This window comes from Capricornis sumatraensis, chromosome 5 (genome assembly GCF_032405125.1).
Source record: "Capricornis sumatraensis isolate serow.1 chromosome 5, serow.2, whole genome shotgun sequence".
Taxonomy (NCBI): Eukaryota; Metazoa; Chordata; class Mammalia; order Artiodactyla; family Bovidae; genus Capricornis; species Capricornis sumatraensis.
Window position 1 is genome coordinate 55,793,264 of NC_091073.1, and position 25,765 is coordinate 55,819,028.

The 25,765-nt window shown below is 37.3% G+C and overlaps 1 protein-coding gene across 1 annotated transcript in view; it reads right to left on the bottom strand.

The window, feature by feature from the left end:
• Window positions 1-25,169, bottom strand: part of CFTR (CF transmembrane conductance regulator) — a 181,023-nt gene extending 155,854 nt beyond the window's left edge. The window contains exons 1-2 of the mRNA XM_068972401.1: window positions 25,117-25,169; window positions 24,688-24,812 (exon numbers count right to left, since the gene is read on the bottom strand). Coding sequence (XP_068828502.1) covers window positions 24,688-24,812; window positions 25,117-25,169 — 178 coding nt within the window. The remainder of the gene's footprint in view (window positions 1-24,687; window positions 24,813-25,116) is intronic.
• Window positions 25,170-25,765: the final 596 nt, after the last annotated feature.

Consider the following 25,765-nt stretch of genomic DNA (forward strand, 5'->3'; position numbering starts at 1 on the left):
TTGAGGACAGTCTGAACACAGTAAATAAGTCTCATGATCATATAGCATCTACAGTGGGCATTGTCTGAGAGAGTGTTGGCACAACCACCTGGCGCTTGCCATCTAGTAGCCAACATAAGCACTGGAGCCACATTTGCTGATACAGGGGTCAGTGAGAGTGTGAAAAATCTGGGGCAGCAATTTTAGGATATAAACTCTATTCTGTAAACTAAAGTCAATAAGTGAAAAGATGAAGCAAGTGTTTTACCACTAATAAGAAAAATTATGTGTGTACAGCACTTTCACAAACACTAGCATATTGTCATTTTAATTTGAAAGTCTTGATAGGTAGGCAGAACAAAAAGAGATGACTGCCTTACCTTAAGCATAAAGGAATGGAGGCTCAAAGATGCTAAATTTGTTTGTTAGTAAATGGCAAAAACTATATTTTACCACATTCTTCTGACATCATCCCTTCCTTTACCATGTTCAGCTTTTATTGTCTAGGAAAATTAAGCTTGGTGGGTTATTCTGGACAAAGTACTGGAAGGAGGGTCTAGCAGCAGGGAAATCAAAAGCTAGCAAACTGCAGGCAATGATATGGTGTGCTAGCATGTCTTTACACATGCCTTCCTCAGAAAAACAAAAGGTGACTTAGGCATTAGCCAGTTTCTGTGTTGTAAATACTCCCATCATGACCAGTTTAAAACCATCAAATGTGAAGTCACTGAACACCAAGTTGGGAAGAGATACACGTTGCATATCATAATATAGTATGATTACCATTCAGATACAATCAACCTCAGTAGCATAGATAATAATGAATAGGCAGCAATAACTTTTGAGGTTTTATTATCTTTATTTAACATAATTTATTTCAATTAATTTTTAATACTAGTTTTGCTTAACAACCAGCTCATGAAGTTCCTGAAAATTTAACAATCAGCTCAACCAGAAAAGGGCCAACTTGACCTCACGGGTTCAATCTCTGGGTCAGGAAGATCCCGTGGAGAAGGAAATGGCAACCCACTCGTCTAATCTTACCCGGAAAACCCCGGGGGACAGAGGAGCCTGGTGGGCTGCAGTCCATGAGGTCGCAAAAGAGTTGGATAGATTGAGTGACTAAACAACAACAGCAAAAAATGGAAAATTTAGAAGAGAAAAACATACTCCCTCTATTGCTAAAACTTTCATTTTCAGTATGTTTAAAATTGTTAAAATATGAAACTAAATTTACAAATAAAGAGAATCTCACTAAATGTAAATACTATAATACCATAGACATTTGCAGGAAGTTTAAAAACAAATTTTTTCTTTTAAAAACTAATAAACATACATCTTTTAGTCCATATCTAAGACCTGATCACCAATTCCATAAATGAGTTTCTAGCTCATTTTAAAGTAATTTGAATGTAAAACAATTTGAGGGCTACGTTTATAAAAAGCTTCCTTGTGTTATCTGTGCTCATTTTAATACATATATTATAACATGACCTCTAGTCTTGATTATAAAGAGCTCCAAAGCCCAGCACCATCAAATCAAACATATTCAGTAGTATTAAGAGTTAGCCATTAATAATGATTAATACAGTTTAGTGTTTCTGACAGATTCATTACAGTAAACCTATATTCATAATCTGAAACAGAAACTTAAGGTTATTTATGAAACCTAAAATCAATTAACCTTAGGCTGCCTGGTAATCAATCACCAGTTAACTGAAAGAATTTATTTTGTGAGATTAAGCCAAAAACAACTGAACAAAATCTCTGCTCCATCATGGAGGTCTCCCTGACTACTACCTCAGACCAATCCTAGAAATAAAAATAAAAACAAGCAAACAAAAAGTCCCAGCTATCTATATCTAGACACTCAATGAAATATTAGATACTGTAAAACTCCAGCCACGGTTTCTCTTGAATGACCTTGAGTATGTTCAACATACTTGGATAGAATTTAGGATGGCAACTCAGGATACCTACTTCAATATTTCTTCCATTAAAACATGAATGAGCATGCAAGTGTTTCATAATAGCAAGGCAGGTACATCTGCAATAACCAAAAGCAATAAACCCTGTTCTTCCTCATCTTCTTCAAACTTGCTCTCACCATCCCTTCCCCTCGCCTCTAACTGATCTTATCCTTTTTTATTCATAACCTGTAACTGCATATTGAAAATGGATTTATAAATTGAACTTAGAAACTGTGACAGTTTCCACAGTTTTCACCATTTCTAACAGAAACTCACTAATCATTAATTACAGGGTAGCAGAGATTCTTAAGGTATACAGTTCTTTATATCCTAAAGTTTTCAGTTCAGTTGCTCAGTCATGTCCGACTCTTTGCGACCCCGTGAATGGCAGCACGCCAGGCCTCCCTGTCCATCACAACTCCCGGAGTTCACTCAAACTCATGTCCATCGAGTCGGTGATGCCATCCAGCCATCTCATCCTTTGTCATCCCCTCTTCCTCCTTCCCCCAATCCCTCCCAGCATCAGAGTCTTTTCCAATGAGTCAACTTTTCGCATGAGGCAGCCAAAGTATTGGAGTTTCACCTTTAGCATCAGTCCTTCCAATGAACACCCAGGACTGATCTCCTTTAGAATGGACTGGTTGGATCTCCTTGCAGTCCAAGGGACTCTCAAGAGTCTTCTTCAACACCACAGTTCAAAAGCAACAATTCTTCAGTGCTCAGCTCTCTTCACAGTCCAACTCTCACATCCATACATGACTACTGGAAAAACCATAGCCTTGACTAGACGGACCTTTGTTGGCAAAGTAATATCTCTGCTTTTTAATATGCTATCTAGGTTGGTCATAACTTTCCTTTCAAGGAGTGTCTTAATTTCATGGCTGCAATCACCATCTGCAGTGATTTTGGAGCCCAAAAAAATAAAGTCTGACACTGTCTTCACTTTTTCCCCATCTATTTCCCATGAAGTGATGGGACCAGATGCCATGATCTTCATTTCCTCAATGCTCAGCTTTAAGCCAACTTTTTCACTCTCCACTTTCACTTTCATCAAGAGGCTCTTTAGTTCCTCTTCACTTTCTGCCATAAGGGTGGTGTCATCTACGTATCTGAGATTATTGATATTCCTCCCAGCAATCTTGATTCCAGCTTGTGCTTCTTCCAGTCCAGCATCTCTCATGATGTACTCTGCATATAAGCTAAATAAGCAGGGTGACCATATACAGCCTTGATGTACTCCTTTTCCTATTTGGAACCAGTCTGTTGTTCCATATCCAGTTCTAACTGTTGCTTCCTGACCTGCATATAGGTTTCTCAAGAGCCAGGTCAGGTGGTCTGGTATTCCCATCTCTCTCAGAGTTTTCCACAGTTTACTGTGATCCACACAGTCAAAGGCTTTGGCATAGTCAATAAAGCAGAAATAGAAGTTTTTCTGGAATTCTCTTGCTTTTTCCATGATCCAGCGGATGCTGGCAATATGATCTCTGGTTCCTCTGCCTTTTCTAAAACCAGCTTGTACATCTGGAAGTTGTACGTATTGCTGAAGCCTGGCTTGGAGAATTCTGAGCATAGATCAACATAAAAAATAAAAGTCTAGCACCCAGACCCATTGCACATTTAATAAGAGACTTCAGATTTTATTATGGGAAAAAACAATCACTTGATTTAAAAATATATATACACACACACAATGAAACTGTATTTAGTTTCATTTCTTAGAATAAAATTTGATTTTTGCACAGATGTAGAGTGATGAAAAGGATTTTCCAATTATAGACACTATTAAAGCCTTGATTTTTTCAAGAAACCTATCCCTGAAAACCACATAATTAAAGCTTATAATCACCTTCCCATTTGACATTTGGCTTTATTAATCCACCAGAGGCAACTGACATTTTCATCTGCTATAATTTAAGATGAAGGTCAAGTATCAGATCTTTTCAGTTTAAGATGATTTTGTTTGTATAAAACAATCATGTCTCTACATTATGTAACATTACTTTTGATTTATATAGCCAAGTGAAATAAACAGCAAATTCAAATCCATGGTTGCATGACACATCTCCCAAATACTGACAAACTGATAAACTCAAATGATGAAGACTTTTTCCTTTCTGCATGAAATAATACTTGAAGAACTAATAGAAATTACTGTAAACTGCTTAGTATAGACAAATTTAAATACACTAGAGGTTTTCTCCTCATCCAGTGTATTTACCATGGTTTGAAATCTCTCAAATAAGTTAGAAAGTCCTAACTAAAGAAAATGCTGAAGTTTAGGAAGAGGAAAAAAAGGGAATCATTTGAACAGACTGTGACAATAAATCTCAAATTTCTGCAGCACATTCTGCCAGTTTGCTTTAGCTTTTTGAAAAATGGCTATGATGGGAAGAATTGGTTTCCGACCAAAAGTCATTTCATCTCTACAATGATATTGTTTTCAATTCATGTAAACAACACTTCAAATGTCACAACTGTTTAACCAACTTAGATCCAGGGTTATTTGTGTCAGATGTGTTTTTCCTCAGTGACTTTTAGTAAAGATAAACTTTGAGAAAGTAATGGCATCTAGCTCTCAAAAGTCCTATATAAAACTTGTAGGTTTCAAGAATGTACCTCACAGCTGCAGCACTGGGGTGCAGGTCAAGTCAGTGAGTCTCTGTCCTCTGATTCCACAAGGTAATTAAAGTGTTTGCCTTCTTGCTTGCTAAACAAGCTATTTTTGTGTTTGAGAGTTAACTTCTCATGAGGCTCTTACCTTACCAATAGAATTGTAGAAATTCTTTTTCTTTCTGTAGATGAGTTAACAGTAAATAAATGTAGTCAATGAATTTTAGAAGATTTGGAAAGATGATTATTTGCTGCTCAACAAAAGCCTACAAACCAATCTGAAAAATCTTCCAGAGGCCTAGAATTTAAAGCCATGATACAAATCAATTTAACTTCATGCCGAATGAACCTAAACTTAAATAGAAAATTGATAGGCCCATTTTATAAGATGCTTCTAAATATAAATGTATCAGGAATGCAAGCGTATTAAGACAACATCTAGAAAAAATACTTTCTTTTTGCTTATCTATATTCAGTAATGTCTAATGGTAAGTATGTATAACTTGAAATAAGAAAGAAGTTCTTTTTAATTAAAGAAGGCGGCATATATAATTAGTACTCGCTATGGCTATCTATGCAAATAAACTTTCTAGTCAAATATGCCTTAACTCCATGATTTTCATATAATTTTCACTATCAATTTTAATTCCCATAAAATTACTTTCATTTCTTTCCTGATATAACTGTCTGAGGTAAAACTATCATGAAGACTAAAAAACTCCACTTAATTTCTACTACAAATCTGTTCTGTAAAAACTGAATTAGTGATTTTAAGAGGAAAATTTTAAGTTTTAACTCTATTATTTCCCAGTCATGTGACCTTGAAAAAACTCTTGAGATCTCTTATCTGCAGCTCCTGCCAGAAATAACAACTATGACTACTTGGTTTTCATGGGGGTCAGATTCAATGTTGTTCATAAAATATTATAGCTGTACATTATTATATTGCTTCTTCATAGAATCTACATGGCTTTAATTTTCAGAGCACTAGAGTTTATTATTGGGACTATAACAAAAGTAATAGCTAACATTAGTAGACTATTACTGTAGTGCTGTAAAATTCTAAGTATTTCACATTCATTATTTCATCTGATCCCCACAATGATTCAACAGTTAAGTCCTAGTATTATCTTCATTTTACAGATGAATAACAGGGTGAAGGAGCTTAAATCATTTATCCAGGGCAGAGTTAGAATTTCAAAACAGGACTGTGATACCAAAGCCTACACTTGTACCAAATTTGCCATATTAGGACTAATTTTAGGAAAATAAAAATAATATACCCTTAGGTATAATATGAAAAGCATAAGCAACAACAGAAAAAAAATCAACAGATTAGACATCATCAAATTATAAAAGTTTTATGCCTCAAAGCAGACCATCAAGGAAGTAGAAAAAATAATCCAAACAATGGGAGAAATTTTTTGCAGATCATATATCCAATAAGAGATCTGTATGTAGAATATATAAGGAACTCATAACTCAATCATAAAAAGACAACCCAATTTATAAACGGGCAAAGGATCTGAATGGACATTTCTCCAAAAGAGATATAGGAACACCCAAAAGCGTGTGAAAAGATGTTCAACTTCATTAGCCATTAGAGAAATGCAAGTCAAAACCAAAATGAGATTCTATTTCATAACCATCAGAATGGCTATAATCTAAAAGACAGGTAACGGTTAAGTACTGACAAAGATGTGGAAAAATGAGAGCCCTCATACCCTGCATTCTAAAATTAGCTACAGTGATAGTTATACCTCTCTTCAATAAACATTGACTTGTATACTTTGAGTTAATTTTTTGGCATGTGAATTATACTCAAAAAAGCTGGTATTAAGACAAACAAAGCTGGTATAAAGAAATCAATTGTCAGTGTGGATTTTGGAAAGTTTTCCCAAATGTTTGATTTTCACTCCTCAAATTGGTAAAATGCAAAAATTTATTATGGTGACTTTGACATTCTAAACCATTTCATATGTCAGTGCCTGGGTAGCCGCTACAAGTGATTAAGACTATGCAAAGCCCATAAATGGATCCAAGGATTGGCAACAAGCAACATGAAACATATAAATTATTGCCTGGGTCCCAGAAGCAAAGCAATTAATTGCTGCAACTATAATACTATGAATACAGAAAAAGTGAGAATGATGATAGTACACTGAAGAAACTGAGGAATGAGTAGCATTGGCATAAAAAGACCACATGTAACAACTATACTTAATTCATTCACAAGTGCTGGATTTCAGGGACTCAAGCAACTGAGAGATAATAAGCAATGCTACCAAAAAAAAATAGCCAAGACTGTATTGGCTCAGAAAAGCAGCCTCAGAGTATTGTTTCATGATTTTAGTTTTTTATTCTATCTTGGCATGAAGCCAAAAATAAAAGACCCAGAATTGACTGTAGCTACAACAACTGGCTAGGAAGATAGGATGATTAACTGTCCTATAAAATTGCGGCATCTCCTATGAGTTCACTTTCAGGAGCCCTTTACTAACCAAGACAGACAAGTGATAACATTGCTCTCTGATTTCCAATTTTTATTTCCATTGGCAAAAAGAAATATATTTGAAACCAAGATAATAAGGAAGAAGGGAAATGGACTGGTCTTCGGATTTTACGGTAGAAATGCCACTGGATTACTAGCTGGCATTCGTAAAAATTACAGAGAAACTTGTGCAACTATCAGAACTTCACCAGTATTACTGTTGTTTTAGACAATTCTATGCTAGAAAACAGAGCAGGGAGGCAATTTCAAGCATGCCCCAGTAGTAACTGGGAAAGAAGGAAAATGAGTTCTACATCATTTTCTAAGGTAGGAACAAAATATACTTCACTTCACTACACTTCACATAAAATTCAACATTCAAAAAATGAAGATCATGGCATCTGGTCCCATCACTTCATGGCAAATAGATGGGGAAAATGTGGAAGCAGTGACATATTTTCTTAAGCTACCAAAATCACTGTAGATGGTGACTGCAGACACAAAATTAAAAGATACCTACTCTTGAGAAGAAAAGCTATGACAAATCTAAACAGTATTAAAAAGCAGAGACATCTATTTACTGACAAAGTTCTGTATAGTCAAAGCTATGTTTTCTCCAGTAGTCATGTACAGATGTGAGAGTCAGATCACAAAGAAGGCTGAGTGCTGAAGAATTGATGCTTTCGAATTGTGGTGCTAGAGAAGACTCTTGAGAGTTCCTTGGACAACAAGGAGATCAAACCAGTCAATCCTAAAGGAAATCAATACTGAATTCACTGGAAGGACTGATGCCGAAGCTCCAATACTTTGGCCACGTGATGCGAAGAGCCAACTCACTGGAAAAGACCCTGATACCGGGAAAGATTGAGGGCAGAAGAAGGGGGCAATAGAAGATGAGATGATTGGATGGCATCACCGATTCAATGGACATGAACTTGAGCAAACTCTGGGAAATAGTGAAGGACGGGGAAGCCTGCCATGCTGCAGTCCATGGGGTGGCAAAGAATAGGACATGACTTACCAACTGATATATTGATATATTGAAGATATATATATATATCATACACATGATATATTGATTTAACTGGTATTTGCTTTATATTAATAATTATCCCACTTATTTGATATTCCCTCCTTTTTTCTAGAACTCTGAATCCCTTACTGAACTTCTTTGTTTACCTAGTTTGTTCAGATACCATCACTAGGACCCAAAGTAAACACTCTCTAACAGGCTTCTCCATCCTTCAGCAACTAAAAACCTACATCTTTTGGAGGCACGCTTGTCATTCTAGAATTAATTCAACATCTGGAGTCAAGGCAACTTGATACTTCTCCGCTAAAGTCTTTCTCACAGTATGGAAATGACTTTCCTCTCTTGGAGACAGAAATCCTGAGAGGCTCTGGGATGTGGAGTCAGGGATCTGTTTGGTATGAGCCGCTATAGGCAAATCACGTGCTAGATTCACGACCTTCTACCTCCAAATTACTTAATGATCCCTTACCATGTGTACAAAAAAAAAAAATCACTACTTATTAAATCCTCTGTGACATCTGCTTGCCAATTACTACCTCAAAGCAACCTTTTTCCCAAAAATATTTTAAATGCACTATAATTCCACCCAACATAGCTTGAGGATGTTTACTTCTTTATTTCACTTGATAGATGGAATGGTGAAATGGAGCTTGGTGGCAACCTCAGAAATGTTTTAAGATGAAGGTGGTTAAGATGTAATCCTCCAAGGGTAATATTCAAACACGAGGAAGACAAAGCTGATGATTTTTAATCTAATCATGATGAAGCTGGTCTCTCAGGTTCCACTTGGAATTCCCTAGCCAGATAAATGCTTGGTCAAATTATAGAATTTTTCTCATTTATCTTAACCTTCTCTTCACTCTAATTTGTTTAAACTGTATGCTCTGCTATACTGTTATCCTCCTGTTACTTTTAGAAGGATTCAAAGAGCCATATGGCATTGTATACAGACGTCCCCGCTGCAGATGATTTCCCGTCTTCAAACTACATATGAAATTTGGTCATTGGTGGCATTTTAACCCTTTATTATCTTCCACTGTTATTATTTCACCCTCTAAAAAACTAATCGCAAATTACACATTGAAAGATAAATTTAGCATCTTCATTTCTCCCTGCTTTGGTGAGGTGGGGAGTGTTGTAGACACACTATATGACTCAGGATTTAAGTTTCAGATCCTGTTGCTGAGGTTGTGGAGCAATGCTAATGTTATTTTTTATTTGCTAGAGCCTTGATATTACTTAGAGGAAAGGAGCACTGACAGTAAAATTCCTAAGAAGTGTAAGGAGAGAACAGTTGTGGCTGAACCCTCACTCATCCCAACCGTGAACCTCAGAAAAAAAGAAGCCAGACAAAAGCTGAGAACAGAGACAGCCACTAGTTCTAGGTTTATCATGGAAATAAGACTTTACTGCAAGAGCCTTACCTTAAATCCCCTTCACTTAATCTTTCTATCTTTCCTTCATTTATCTAAGGAAATAAAGACCCCCCAAATATCCTACTACTTTTTCCCCCCAACAGCAAAAAGCAGGATAATGGATGACTGTATCAGTAACTGAACCTAATAAACAATTTAACAGTTCAAAACAGTCACCTTTGCAAACAGGTCCTTAAAAATAGAAATCATAACACAAATGTTGATAGTTTAGTGAAAATCATTTTATAGGCATTTAAGAATTATTGTGACTTCAAAATGTCATAATCTTTTGCTTGCAGACACATTTTAGGGAAAAGAACTTTAAAATAAACATCAAGTCAAATTCTTTTCTTTTTGAACTCTGCAGGAGCTCCCAGTGGATGAAGCCATTGATAATAAGGTGGCTCTTAATTTTTTAAAGGACTCTCCTATTTCCATAATTTGAAACAGTATTTTTTTTTGTTTTATTCCACCACCAACCAAACAACAGGTGACACTGAAGAAAAATTAACAACTATCTCAAAATAAAACCCAACCTCTATTTCCCAAAAATCTCAAATGTATTGAAATAATTTCACGTGAACTGTGTATAGGAGTGGCTCACATATATAGTTCATTTAATTTTCCTCCCACGTGCTCCATTTGCCTCCATACTTCCTCCACCTGAGCTGTTACTGTCTATTTTCTTGTCTGCCAATCTATCATGTCTTCAAACTCACTAGATTGTAAACTCCCCAAGGGCAAACACCTTGAAGAGATTTTTTTTTTTACTGCTATATACCCTGTACCTACTACAAAGTATGCACATAACTGTCACTCAATTATTTTTTAATTGTTAAATTTATGTTACCACATTAATGTACATGTCATATATATTTTTATATCTTCATTGTCTTATCCAGTGCCTAAGGCAGTGATTACAAAAGCTGAATGAATTAATGTGTTAACTAATTACTCAAACCTGATATTTATAGCCCATGTTAGGACACTGATATGACTGCAAATTGGTGTTGCCCAGTCATTACTCCTGGTCAAATGTATTAAAAATGAAAAAAAAGTGAAAATTTGTTTCAAGTCGATGATAAAAGCAATGCAAACATGAGGGTGTCAATAGTTTTCTACCGGCCATTCTTTTAATAACAGTTATGCCCCCTTTCTGAGTCATTACTTAAAGCCAACAATCTTAAAACTTCCAGCCAAAATTACTGAATTCTGCTCTAAAAATGTTTTCATTTTTAACACTCTTCATTACCAAAACATTCTAATGTCTGGTCTGGCTTTTGTTCTATTTATTCTCAGTGGAGATGTATCAAAACTTCATAAATGGAAAGTCATTCTTCAGTCTACTCAAGAGCAATCAGTCCCTTTTATTCTGACCCTTCTTGACAGTTCTCATATCATATCACTTGACATACTCTGCACTGTTCCTATGTTACTTGTGTTCCACCACAGATGAAAAATTTTATAAATTAATATAACCCTCTACATGTATTACACTTTACACCTTCAGATTGCTTCCATGTCTCTTTCTGTTCCTGAAGACTGTTACTGTTAAGAGTTGAATCCTAACCCCCAGTACTTCATACTGTGATCTTTACAGAGGTGAACAAGTTAAAATGAGTTCCTTAGAGTGGGCCCTAACCCTATATGACTGGTGTCCCTGGAAATAAAAAGGAAATGTGAACACAGAGACAGGCACACAGGGAGAACGCCACGTGAAGATGAAGGCAGGGAGCAAAGTGAGGCGCCTACCAGTCAGAGTGCCAGCAAATGACCAGAAGCTGGGGAGAGCATGAAAGAGTCTCTCACAGCCCCAGAGGAAACCACACACACTGACAATTTGGTATCAGACATCTAGCCTTCACAACTGTGAGACACTGCATTTCTGTTGTCAAATCCAGTCAGTTTTGGGTACTTTGCTAGAGCAGCCATAGCAAACTAATACACTGGCTTAAAAGAGTATGACGGTAAGATGGTTAAGTCACAGAGCAAGGATTCCAGCAGGTTCTCCTTGATTCCAAAGTACTTCTTTGTTCCCTTATACACTGCTACTAAGAGTTGACAGTGAAGATAGAGACAAAATAAATGTGAGATCATTTTCTATGAGTATAGGATAGGTGAAAGGAGGACAACCAATATGAGAGGAAAACTATATCAGTGGTTTTCAAACAATGGACCCTAACACCTAGTGTTTCTCTGTGATACTTCCTGAAGTTCACCAACTTTGGGTTTGAAATATCAATATTTAAAACTATGTTTTATTATTTTAAAAATAAGAACAGAAAACATTATACATTCCCAAATGTATTATATGAAAATTTTATCACACTGGATCCACCCAATCATCATCCTAGAGTTCAAGGCTAATTCAATTTTGTGTCCACTATGTAGGAAAGCTTCCCCTGACATCTCTTTGAACCTATTTAAACATATTACAGCTCAACATTCAGAAAACGAAGATCATGGCATCCGGTCCCATCACTTCATGGGAAATAGATGTGGAAACAGTGTCAGACTTTATATTTGGGGGCTCCAAAATCACTGCTGATGGTGATTGCAGCCATGAAATTAAAAGACGCTTACTCCTTGGAAGAAAAGTTATGACCAACCTAGATAGCATAGTCAAAAGAGAGACGTTGCTTTGCCGACTAAGGTCCATCTAGTCAAGGCTCTGGTTTTTCCTGTGGTCATCTATGATGTGAGAGTTGGACTGTGAAGAAGGCTGAGCACCGAAGAATTGATGCTTTTGAACTGTGGTGTTGGAGAAAACTCTTGAGAGTCCCTTGGACTGCAAGGAGTTCCAACCAGTCCACTCTGAAGGAGATCAGCCCTGGGATTTCTTTGGAAGGAATGATGCTAAAGCTGAAACTCCAGTACTTTGGCCACCTCATGCGAAGAGCTGACTCATTGGAAAAGACTCTGATGCTGGGAGGGATTGGGGGCAGGAGGAGAAGGGGATGATCGAGAAGGGGATGGGTGGATGGCATCACTGACTTGATGGACATGAGTCTGAGTGAACTCTGGGAGTTGGTGATGGACAGGGAGGCCTGGCGTGCTGCGATTCATGGGGTCTTAAAGAGTCAGACATGACTGAGCGACTGAACTGAACTGAAACATATTACAATCTGTCACTGGGTATATCCACACTGCATCAGTGAGCAGACACGTGAGCCAAGCTTAGTTACAGCCCATCCTATCTCTGGCATACCTGCTCACACAAGGCTTCATCTCAGCATAACAGAGAGTTGTGCAATACCAAGGGAAAGATAACAAAAAGCATTTGATATTATCTTGGTTTTACAATACTTTACCATGCTTACTCAACAATAAGGTGACATTGATTAATTACAAGACTCATCATCATTGTAGTAATAGCCTTTCAAAAAAAAACCTACATTAAATATACAGTTTAAATTTTTTCAATATTATATACTTATTCACACTATTACATACCACTTTCTTCAGTATCATAAGGTTTTCTTCTAAGCCTTCTTCACATTCAGATAAAAAATATTCTTTTGAATTACTCTTGACTATTTAAAGTTATAAATAAACTTACAGTGACAATTGCATTCACAACACCTTCACCAGCAGGATGTGTGTGTGTTCGGTCGCTTCAGTCATGTCCGACTCTTTGCGACCTTATGGACTGGGGCCCACCAGGCTCCTCTGCCCATGGAATTCTCCAGGCAGGAACACTGGAGGGGGTTGCCATGCCCTCCTCAAGGGGACTTTCCTGACCCGGGGACTGAACTCGCATCTGTCTGCATCTCCTGCACTGCAGGCAGATTCTTTAACCACTGAGCTATCTGGAAAGCCCACAGGCAGTATAATCTCGAAGTATAGTGATGTGCTCAGCTTGGGCAACTTCTGCTTTAATTACTATCCTTGGTATGCCAGACAAACTGTTCTTTTAAAATAAGATCACAGGGAGAGGGAGAGGGTAGGATGATTTGAGAGAATGGCATTGAAACATGTATACTATCATGTAAGAATTGAATCGCCAGTCTATGTCCGATGCAGGATACAGCATGCTTGGGGCTGGTGCACGGGGATGACCCAGAGAGATGTTATGGGGAGGGAGGTGGGAGAGGGGTTCATGTTTGGGAGCGCATGTACACCCGTGGTGGATTCATGTCAATGTATGGCAAAACCAATACAGTATTGTAAAGTAAAATAAAGTAAAAATAAAATTTTAAAAAAATAATAAATTTTAAAAAAAAATCCGATCACAGAGTAATCTTTCTCAAGAAATTTCAAGCAAGAAACTAAATTTAAGTTCAAAGTCAACCTTGTGGGGTACAAGCAATGCAAATAATCAGCTGAGGTTACAGATATTGTTGTTCAGTCATTAAGTTGTGTCTGACTCTTCGCGACCCCATGGACTACAGCACACCAGGCTCCACTGTCCTTCACCATCTCTCAGAGTTTGCTCAAATTCATGTCCACTGAAGTCGGTGATACTATCTAATCATCTCATCCTCTGCTGCCCCTTCTCCTTTTGCCTTCATTCTTTCCCAGCATCAGAGTCTTTTCCAATGAGCCAGCCCTATCCTCCATGAATTGCTAAGTTAATAACTACAAGTTATTTCTAGGCCTGATGGCTGACAGGTTTCTTTTGACAGCAGTTACAAGAGGCATCTCAGTTTCAGAAGTATAATGTGAAAAGCAGTAAGCATACATGACTAAGAAAAGAGCACACAAATGTTACATAATCACTTCAGCCCTCATTTGGGCTCAGGAGGTTAACTATATCTTTGTATTTATGGAGGGTTTACTGTCTTTTATTGTCATTTTTATTTGCATACATTGCAGCTCCATGGAAGAGTTCATCTGAAGTGTGGATTCACTGATTAAATGTATTTAGACAAAAAAACTAAAAAAGAAGTTTCCCACTGGACTAGAAAACTCCAAGGTTTATATATACAAAATGTCAAATATCAAGTTGAAGAACCATCTGACAGGTGCCTCTGCCTTTTCCTTCAGCCCCAGGAAATAGAGCAAGAGTAAACATCAAGAAACAGATGACAGGAATGATGGACAACCAGGGATTGGTGATGGCACCAAAGAGAATGGGTGGTGGTGAGAGGAACACTGAAGTAATTGAACCTGGAACTCAGCAGAGGGGGTTAAGTTGGTAAGGTAAGAAGAGTAGATACAAAAACTCAGCAGAAAGCCTGTGTTTGACACAGTGGAAGAAGACAAGAAGCTAGATTTGGAACATGAAAAAGATGAAGTGAGATGATTAGTACTTGCATGGAACAAATCAAGATAAAAAGTACAGTCTGGGTCAGTTTTATAAAACTGAGCTGTTTCCGTGGAACAATGGTTGGCTGCTGCATGCTTTTGGCTGACCACATCTTTCACTCTTCAACTGGATATTTAGAATTTTTAAAACCTCATTAACCTGCAACAATACCCTTCCCTCCTCTCTTCATCGCTATCCTCCTCCAGTAGTTTGTCACACAGACCCCTGCAAAACACAGTGAGGGCATGCTTCCAAGAACTGAGTCTAATGCCTTATTTAAATAATATTATTTATAATGTATGTATAAAAATAAATTTCAGAGAAAAGAAAATTAAGGAAAAAAACTAAGTGAATGATATAATTTAACAATTTCATTCGAGATTTTTGGATAGTATAAAATACTGGTCACAAAAGAGTCAGACATGACTTGGTGACTAAACAACAATAACAACAAATAAACTAGTTAAAAGCAGAGTTCTAGAGATCTAAGCTCATGGCTTGACTTCGCAGTAACTAGCTAGGTTACCGTTTATAAAACACTCTCATCTTTGTAAACTACATATTTTTAACACTGTTTGAAGATTTCATTGAGATAATACATATAATCTCTGGCATAAAGAAAGTACTTAGTAAGCCAATGGCAAAATTCAAAGATTTTAAGAACTATTTAAGAGAAGACTTTGAATTCTGCACCAAGTTGAATAATATCTCTTGTTAACTTCCAAAAAACTGTGAACTTTCAAAATTCTCCTCCTTGGACCCTATGGTTACAAAAGAAGAATGTTAGGACGCAACTAAAGATTATCAGTATGATAAGTTAGTCAGAAAGTAAGGTAAGTCAGAAAGAAAAAGACAAACACCATATCACTTATATGTGGAATCTAAACTATGACACAAATGAAGCTATCTACAAAACAGAAACAGACTCACAGACACAGACAGCAGACTTGTGGTTGCCAAGAGGGAGAAGGGAAGGAGAGGGACCAACTGGGAGTTTGGAGTTGGGAGATGCAAACTACGACATTTAGAATGGATAAACAGCAAGGTCCTAATGTGCGGCACAGGCAACTACACTCAAATCCTGTGATAAACAGTAATGGAAAATAATACAAAAATAAAGAATGTATATATGTATATACCTGAGTCACTTTGCTATATAGCAAAGATTGGTACAACACTGTTTTTAGTACACAAACAATCACCTGAAATGGGGGCGGGGAGAAACTATAGTTGACCTCTCCTGAAGATTCTGGATTTAGTTGGTATGGAGTGGTACCTAGGAATCTGCATATTTAATGTAAAATGTATTATTTATAGGTAGATCTTAATATATTTTTGAACAGGTGACTGGCAATTTGAGACACACTTATCTAAAGCTATGGAAAGTACTGATATTTATGAAAGGGTTCTAATTTTAAGAGCATAAGTATTTACCTACAGAATTTTTTTTTTTTTTTAAGAATTTCTTAATCCTGTTTCTAGTTAGACTTCTTTCTCAACTGACTAGCTAAACTTTGACCAAAGTTTCATTAATAGCAGATTTGGTGGCTCCTTGCTTTTTTAACAATAACATACATGTCTACTAATCCCAGAATCTGAATCGGACTGTACTCAGCATTAAGGGTGGCTGGAGTGACAGACTGTGACTCAGGAAAGACAAGAGTTATGTTGTTGCCCTTGGCAGCAACAGAAACTACTGAATCAGCAAAATCTCATATGAGAGCTCAAAAAGGCTGTCAAGTTACAAGTTAACACCTCAATGGATCCAAAGACTGTGTTCAAAGACTAAATTCAATACACATTTCTAAATGTAATGATCTTATATTTACATTTCATAAGAAGTATTTTTTAAATACATCAAACAAGTTTTGCTGTCAAGGAATTAAGTTGTTGACTTTAGAAAAGTTTATGTGAGATGATCCTTATTTAGTAATTTTCTAAATCAATAAAGAATTTAGACATTTTATCTTCAGAAAACCCAAATGGGAAGTTTTTAAAAATTTCATATATATAAGTCAATTTCTACATTTCCATCAAAAATTACATTTTAGAAGCACAATAAACTGAATTAGTCAAGTTTTACCCATTCAACAAGTATATTTTAAAGAACCTACTATTCAACAGGGAGTCAGATAGGTGCTGGGTACCAAAAGATGGATAAGGTAGAGCCTATACATTAAAGGATACATCATAAAAAGCATAAGCAAAAGAGAGGTAAAGAAGAAATGCTCACTAGGTTCCTACATGACAAAACTATTCTGAGAAATTATCTAATAATATCTAATGTTAAACTATTATTTCTCTCTTCTGAGAAGTCCATTTTGCATGCCTAAATTTTTCACTTTTTAAATTACTCAATTATTGAATACACTAATGTTAATTACAAATGAGCCTTGAAATTTTTTCTAGATCTTTATTTTAAACTAATTTTAAAGCTACAAAATTTGAAGCTTATTGCAAAAGAATTTTTTAAAGAAAAAAATCTTATGTGTGAAAATTATATGAAACTCAAATTTCAGGGTCCATAAAGTTCTGTTGGAACACAGCCATGACCATTTGTTTGCATCCTGTCTATGGCTGCTTTCCCACAACGGCAGGGACCATGTAGCCCATGGTCAATGTTGAAAATATTTATACGCTATCTGGCCCTTTACAAAAAAAGTTTGCCAATCCCTGATTGAAAGTATAACAATAGATTCTGGCTGGAAAAAAGTACAGCTTTGTTGTTGTTGCTCTATTTTCCAGAATTCATAGAGATGCTTAAAATAAATAAAATACACAAAGAACACTTAATATGAAGTTTCTCCAATATGCTGCCTCTAAAACAAGGATTGCTAATTCCGGTCAGCAGAGGCTTCATTTTCTTGTTTCTCCCATAACCAATACTGGGCTTCAATGTCTAGCCTTGAATCTTCTGGAAACCCAGCTGTCAGCACCTCTAGGACTTTGCTTGCTGCTGCTGCTGCTACTGCTAAGTCGCTTCAGTCATGTCCAACTCTGTGTGACCCCATAGACGGCAGCCCACCAGGCTCCGCCATCCCTGGGATTCTCCAGGCAAGAACACTGGAGTGGGTTGCCATTTCCTTCTCCAAGGATTTTGCTTATTAAGCCTAATTTTCACAGAATGGTCTGACTGGTAATAGATGAAAAACCCTTAGATCCCTTTTGAAGTTATGAACTTCAGTTAAAAATTTCACTAGGTGTTGGGGCTGGATGTGAAGTTAGGCAGAAGGCAGCTGTACCTCTGTAGACAACACTAAGAAAGAAAACTACATGCTTTAACAGCTCAAAGTTTTAACATAAAACAATGGTACATTATTGTATGAGAATCTTTTTTTTCAGGTTAATAAAATTTAATAATGTTATTATGCCTCAAACTAGACTTTAAAATATATATTGGAGCCACAGGGTTACCCATGGGCTTTCACATTCTACATTATATATTTCTGTAATTTTGAAATACTTTTTTGGGGTAATGATCAGTGTATTACCTTTTTCAGTTTTTTTTTTTTTTCAGATTATATTCCAGAAAACTGTTTTTCTTTAACACACCAAAAAAAACGAGTTCATGATAGTAGATGTGCTCTTATTTACTCAATCACTGCAGACAATACCTAAAGTCCCAGATTTTTATACCTTCTTAAATGTCTATGATCACAGAAATCAGCTGCGTAAAAACCACTATTTAAAGGTGTACAGTTAGGGTGAGGTGAGGGCACTTCATACATGAGTGGGTGGGTTTGTAAGGTAAGGTAGTGGGAGAACTCTAGGCAGAATTTAACCGGTGCCGTCCCTAGCATACAGCTGCTTGTTTCTGACACACTTTCAGGTGACTCCATATCACAATGAAGCCAAAAAAGTGGGCACTTAAACTTCTTCCCTAGGTACCACCCTGGACTTCACCAAACAATGTGAAGGAAGTATTTACAACACTTACTATCATCTCAGATATCCGAATATCTCTTACCTAAAGCTCTAGATCACTTCAGTGTTTTCACAGAATCACATTACCTGGCCTTGAGCCAAATGCATCATTTCCTTTTTTATCTTCAAGAGAAAGCTGAGAGTCTGCATAGACCTTCACCTCCACTCTGAGTCACCTCCTCCAACTGTATCTCCTCACTCAGCAAGCAGCACCATCACCCACTGCTACCAAGTCAGCAAATCTAGGCAGTATCCTTGATTCTTCTCTTTCACTTTCCACATCTAACCAATTGCCAAACCTGTTGATTTTACCTCCTAATGTCATTCAAATCCATCTCTTTTTCTCTATCCCAATTGATTTCTTTTGCAAACTTGCAACAGCTTTGAACTGGACACGTCACTTCCTTGCTTGAAATCTGCAGCTTTTCACTTCCAATACGATCAAGCCCAGACAAAGCTCACCAAGCCCCTTAGATCTGGCCCTTGCCACAGTTTCAGACCCAACCCCCACAAACCTCTATCACACATCTTAGACTCCTGTTACAGGGAACTTCTCTGACTCCTCTGAAGGTGCATGCTCAGTCTTGCTGTCAGTCTTACACAGAGTCTGCTGCTCCAGTTTCCACATCTTTCCTGACCCATCCCAACCCTTTTTATCTGGATGATCTCCTTTAGGTGTCAACTTAGTCACTCCTGCAGCAAGGCTTCCTTAACCAGTCTAAGACTGGACTGAACGTTCAGGGGACAGCTGCTATATGCCATAGAAAATCTGGCTTTGAGAGAACTCATTCCATGAAGACAGCACCAATTTCTTCCTTGTCCACCTCAACATTCATACTTCCTCGCAGAGAATACAAAAGGTGGTGAATTCATGAAATAAGGCATCCTCCAAGCTGACCTGAATCATAACCTACAGAGAAAGTATTGCTCTGACTAAGTCCTCTGAAGCAACATAAGGGAGAATTCTCTAATTATAACGGAGCCCAGTTGTCCACTTTGAGAGCTAAGAATCCTAACCACAAGGACTTAGCAAAAATGTTCAAATCTATTTCTTGATCCCATTAGCAAGGTATTAGCAAGCAGGTCTTCACACAAGGCAAAGGCTTGGTTACAGAGGGAGGTAAGAAATATTTCATAGATTAGTCTAAGTATTTTTAAAAATCTGTCCAGGGTTCTGCTGGCTTTGCTTTGATATCTTTTTCAGAATAATGTTCCATTACAGGACTGTTGAATGTCAGCAATCTAGAATACCTGTAAGTTTCCACAGATCACCATGGAATTATCATCATCACAAATATTTACTGAACCACTACATGCAGGAGTCTTGAAATGTTCTGAATACTCTACTAAACAAGTCATAGAAGGCCCTGACATCCAGGACTTTACAATATGAAACACTCATTGATGTTAAAAGATAGTAATAGGCTAACAGAGTTGCACAAAGAATAGCAACTAGACAAGTCTTGTAACTTGGATACAGCAGTGAAAACAGATAGTTTAGGACCCTGTAAGAATATATTCATTATTTACATCAAACAAGTTAATTGAATTTCTACAGTTTTCTTGCTACAAGAAGCCTAAACTCTCAGGCTCAATAGCAAAGCCACTTTGCAAGGCTATTTTTACTTTCAAACAGCCACAAGGTAAAATCTTAGGAGCTGATGAGAATCACCTGAAATAGTAATGTTTTGCTTCGTGATAACCCACTTAACATATTTATAAAGTAAGCCTTCTGTCTGGGTCCCCAAACAACCAGACATCTCTCATAATCTGTTTTCCCTTCTTGATCTCATTGCATTGCAGGGATTTTGCTCCAGGGAAGAGCCCTACAAAGATGCGTCTGGAATCAGTGGAATCAAAATTGCCAAAATTGCTACTGAGTCAGAGGTGTTTTCAAAGTTTTGCAGAACAACACACAGCGGCATGCTAAATGGTTAACACCCTTCCCTGATGGTTTTGCAATCCTATATTTATATTGTAGCTCTATCACTGAAATTACAGGTTCCTGTGAAGCGACACTGACAATAACAACATTTTATAGTCAGGATCATTTAAGGGCCTTTTAAACAAGTTTTAACATTTATTCATTGAATATTATCACACTAAGTTCTACTTCTTCCTATGAAACAAAAGGGAAAAACCATGATTTCCCCAGTGTATCAGTTGTCTCTAGAGGATATTTTGACCGTCACATCAAACATAAAATATTGATGAAACAGTTAAGAAAACTGATTCCACTTCTCACTTTAACGAGGAATAGAAAATTAGTTACACTGTATGTTATGTGTTATGAGTTTTCCAGAGAGTTAATTAAATAATAATTTGAACTAACATATAAAAACTATTGGAATACACTTCATAACCAAGGATGAATTTTTTAAACTTGCAAAATGAACTAAAAGAAAATTATATATATACATATATATACACATACATTTTATATAATAAAACATATATAATTTTAGAATGTCATGCAAAAGAGGTACTTCAAGAACTCTTGAGAGTTGAATCAATCAAAATTGACACATATCCCAAGTTAAAAATCTGTATCATAAGAACATGATTAGCAAAACACAGATGGATAGAAAGGAATTTTAAAGGACTGGTGTAAGGAGTCAACATTTGTCAGTGTTCAGGCAACACAGTTCAAGAGGGAGGGGCCCCTGTCCCCAGAGTGGTATTCCTACAAGAGACAAAGTCAAGAGAATGTATAGGAACCCTGGGCTGTCTTCACTGGATGGTGCTTGCCCACTGATTGACTAAATGAACTTGTGGTATTAAGTGTCCCTTAGCAGCTGTCCATCTCAATATGAATTGCGCATCTCATATTGGCCTTCTGTTTCATGCAGCTGTTTATTTACATTTGGATAGTCTAAGCCTTGTCTGAGAGGCAAACCTGAGATACTATATGTGTATTGAACAAGACAGGAACAGGCCCTTGTTTGAGTGGACAACTAGTCTCCTTTGGCAAAATTTCTATAAATTCCCCTGACGAACTGCAAAAATACTGATGATTCTGCTATAATTTCAGATTTCCTCTTGCCTTGCAGAAAGTAAATATAAGGTGATTGTGATGGATTTTTTTCAGCATATACTGTAACTCATATAAGCAAATAGGTGTGGTCCTCTTCAAAACTTATCTTTACGGGTCTTTGATTAAATATTTATTATAATCATCTTCTGTTGCTCAAAGCACTTATGTTTCTCTTCATTAAGAAATGTCTTTAAAGTTTGCCATACATTTTTTAAATAATACCTAAACTTAAGTAGCCCTTGACTGTTAACAAGTTATGATTATACATCTTTATACTTTTTTGAGTCTAACATTGTTTACTTTTTGGTCTTATTTGACATTCATCTGTGGAATTTATTGGGGCCCCTAAATCCAGTCTTGTAAGTAATTTGTGGCATTGTATACATGGATTCTGCAGGTATATTCCTCAAGTATAGATCTAGACTTCTGGTATAAAAACCAGGATCAAAATTCAAGCTGTGTCATCTGACACATGGCTTGATACACAATAACATCTAAAAAGAATATGGGAAAATCAGGGCATAGGAGAAGGGACAGAATAACATAGTGCTAGAAAGTGTAAACAACAAATTGCTCAAAAATGAAAAACATAATCTCTCTTGGAAAACATCTGTAAATCAATTGCACTGGTATATAAATTATAAATTCTATGCAAGTATTATCACCTCTAGTTTAAAAACCCTTTGTATTTCATAAAAGCTTTCATTAATGTAACTTGGTCTCTGAGATACAAATAATTTGAATTTTTTGCAGTGAAATTATCTTTTGGATTATGTTTATAATACTGACATTATAACATTATTATTATTTTATGCATTATGATCCTTCGGGTGTCTTTCAAATGTCATACTTGATGTAAAACTCAAGCAAAATTAAGAAAAGTATTTTAAATTTTTCCTAAACTTTATTAGTCTTTCCAATAACAAAATCCAGACAATAAAAGAGATACTTAATATAATCTATAACACAGCCCATAACAGCTGTACTCTTTTATGACTCTGAAACTGACTGGATCATACTCAAAAAGTTAAATTCCAAGACATTTAACAACATATTACACAAGCATATGACTTTTTCCCTGTGTATCTGGTAAGGCCATGTTAGATGAGATTTTACCTAAATTCTCATCTAGGCCATTCATTGCATATGCAGGTGGATTGTCATAAACTTATTTCAAGAAAGATTAATTGAATATTTATATAAACAAGGTACACAGTAAAGAATGTAAAAAATATGGTAGTTAATAAGAGTAATAACAGCAGTAAACACTTACTAGGCTAACTACTTTGCATGCATTTTCTCAATAAATTAACCTTCCCTGGTGACTCAGATTGTTAAGAATCCACCTGCAATGCAGGAGACCTGGGTTCAATCCCTGGGTTGGGAAGATCCCCTGGAGAAGGGAACAGCTACCCACTCCAGTATTCTTTTCGAGAGAATTCTATGGACAGAGGAGCCTGGCAGGCTACAGTTCATTGGATCGCAAAGAGTCAGACACGACTAAGGGACTTTCACACACTTAAGACATCAGTCCTATTAGTCTCCAAGTTTTCAAGGTCAAGTAACACAAAACAGAGATGTTAAGGGACTTGGCCTCCGGTCACAGAGCTACTAAGTAGCAGGTTGGGGATCTGAATGAAAAAAAAAATGAATCCAAAGCCTTCCAGTATTGTATAATCCAACACAGAAAACAAGTTTCTTACCCTTCCAGAATAACCACCCAGAAGGAAGTTTATAATCACTGGTGCTTTAGGTGATTGTCAGTTCCTATAAATAGTAGGACCTAAACTTTTTCAAATATACCTATTCTTAGAGCAACTTATTATAAAGTAGTTTGAAGAACAGGACTGAGTATTCTCTTAACAAATTTAGTAGCCTTTATAATATTCACCTTTTAACAAATTCACCTGAGAGCATTTTTAAAACTAAACTGTATAGGGTGATCTGTTTTAAAAACAGAAAATACTTTGATAGACCAACAATGATCTAACTTAAATCAACAATGAGCTAAAAGTTCCTTAGAACTTAGACATAGCCATGAGGTATGCACTCTTCTGAAAACTCTTTTTTTTAAACTGCATTTTTTAGACAGAATGGCTTTTAGATTCTTCCAAGTGCTCTACTAAAATAGCTACAATGTATGCCAATTAACATTCTGATTTCATAAATTACAGGAAAACAGAACAGATAATCCCACTTGTATAGATGGAGTAACATAACAAAAGGCGCTGAAAACACCAACCCCAAAGGCATTTCCAAAGAGTAAAGACCTTCTCTCCCATCCACAGGGAGGAGCTCTCCTTCAATGGCCTAGGCCCTCTCCTTAGCACCTGAGTTCAGCACTTGTTGCCCATTTAGAGAATAAAATATTAGAAAGATGTGAAAGCCAAGTTCCTTCCCCACATACACATATGGGCATATTTATTATGTATTTGGCTTTTCTGATACCTAAGTATGCTGATTCATTGGCTACTTATGAATTAAGTAATAGCCCATGAGATATGAATATACCTATTCATTCATTCATACATGTATAACAGGAATAAAGTAGGTACAGTATCCAAAGAACACTTCAAATATGAAATGCTACATCTAATTACACTTTACCTAAGACTCTGAACTTTTAAATTCTCATTAAATGCAGTCCGCAAGATGAACTTGTGTTTTATGGCTCATCACAGGCAAAGTAGGCTAAAAGGACAATTGATTAAATGTCAGTGGGTTTAACTTCAGTATCTATTCCCAAGGTTTCATATTTCCATGGTAATTCTGACCCCTCTTTTAAAATGTGTAGCTTGTAGAATTGGCGCTTTTTTTTTTTTTAAGGTATTTCAAAGGATTTGCTCTCATTCTTAAAGAATAATGGAATTGTGGCAAATACTTGTTAGATATATTCAGTATCAGAACAATAAAAACTTTAAGTACATACTACCCACTTTATACTTCTCCCATAAAAACGTTTAAAATTCACTCAACTGAGCACCTATCTCATGCAAGCATGGCATCTGTAGGTGAACCAAGATTTCTAAGTTTCCAAGCATGAAGAGGGGGAAAATAAGGGCCAAACTTAAGTATTTGTTACTAACAAGTTTATAATTCACAAATTTCCTAGAAAAATCCAGGAAAACAAGTGCACAGTAGCACATTTGGGTCTTGAGAGGATGATTTTCAGTTGCCAGTAGTTAAAACTTCAGAGTTAAGCTAAGACTCTATAAAACAATGAGCTTCAGTTTATTATCTCTTCCTAATGTTTCTGTCTTACTCCCCAAAATCCTCCTTCTCCTCCATAACAATGAATGATACGGCACCTTTTAAAAAAAAAAAAAAAACTAATCCTCTTTCCCCAAAACCCAACCCATACACGCGTCCTCCTCTTTCCTGGGCACGTGTGCTTTCCTGGACACCCTCTCACCTGAAAAAAAGTTTGGAGACGACGCTGGCCTTTTCCAGAGGCGACCTCTGCATGGTCTCTGGGGGCACCGAGGTCCCTGCCGGGGCAGGCCGGACAAGAGCTCCTAGTGCCAAAAGCCCTACTCTTCTCTGCCTGCCGCTCGCCCCTTTTTCTCTGACCTGCTGTGATGTCACTTGCTTCCAACTCCCCCCACCCACCCCTACCGCACACACCTCCCCTTTTTTTTCGCTCCTTTCCCCCGCCTCCACTGCCCAGGTTAAAAGCCGGGCGCTGCCCGGCCGGGCCTCAAATCCGCTCTAGCGGCTTTCTCCACCCCGACCGCTCCTTGCTTCTTGCCTCCCTTCCCTCGCTCGCTTTCCCCGCGCCTCCCTCCCTCGCGCGCGCGCTCCTTCCAGGTCGGCGTCCCTACCATCCGGCCGAGCCCAGCCCGCAGGTGGGGGACACCGTCGCGGCCGCTCTCCAGGTCCAGACTCGGGCGCGCGAGGACAGAAGGAGCCACCGGCAGGAGCAGCAGTCAGTGCCCCGGGGAGCCTCCTGCGCGCCGGGCTCCGCGGGACCCGCGGCACGCCGAGGCCAACTCCCCCGAGCCATCTGCCACCTCCCTTTTCCCGAGATCCTAGCCGCGTTCGTGTTGCGTTTGCAAGGTGCA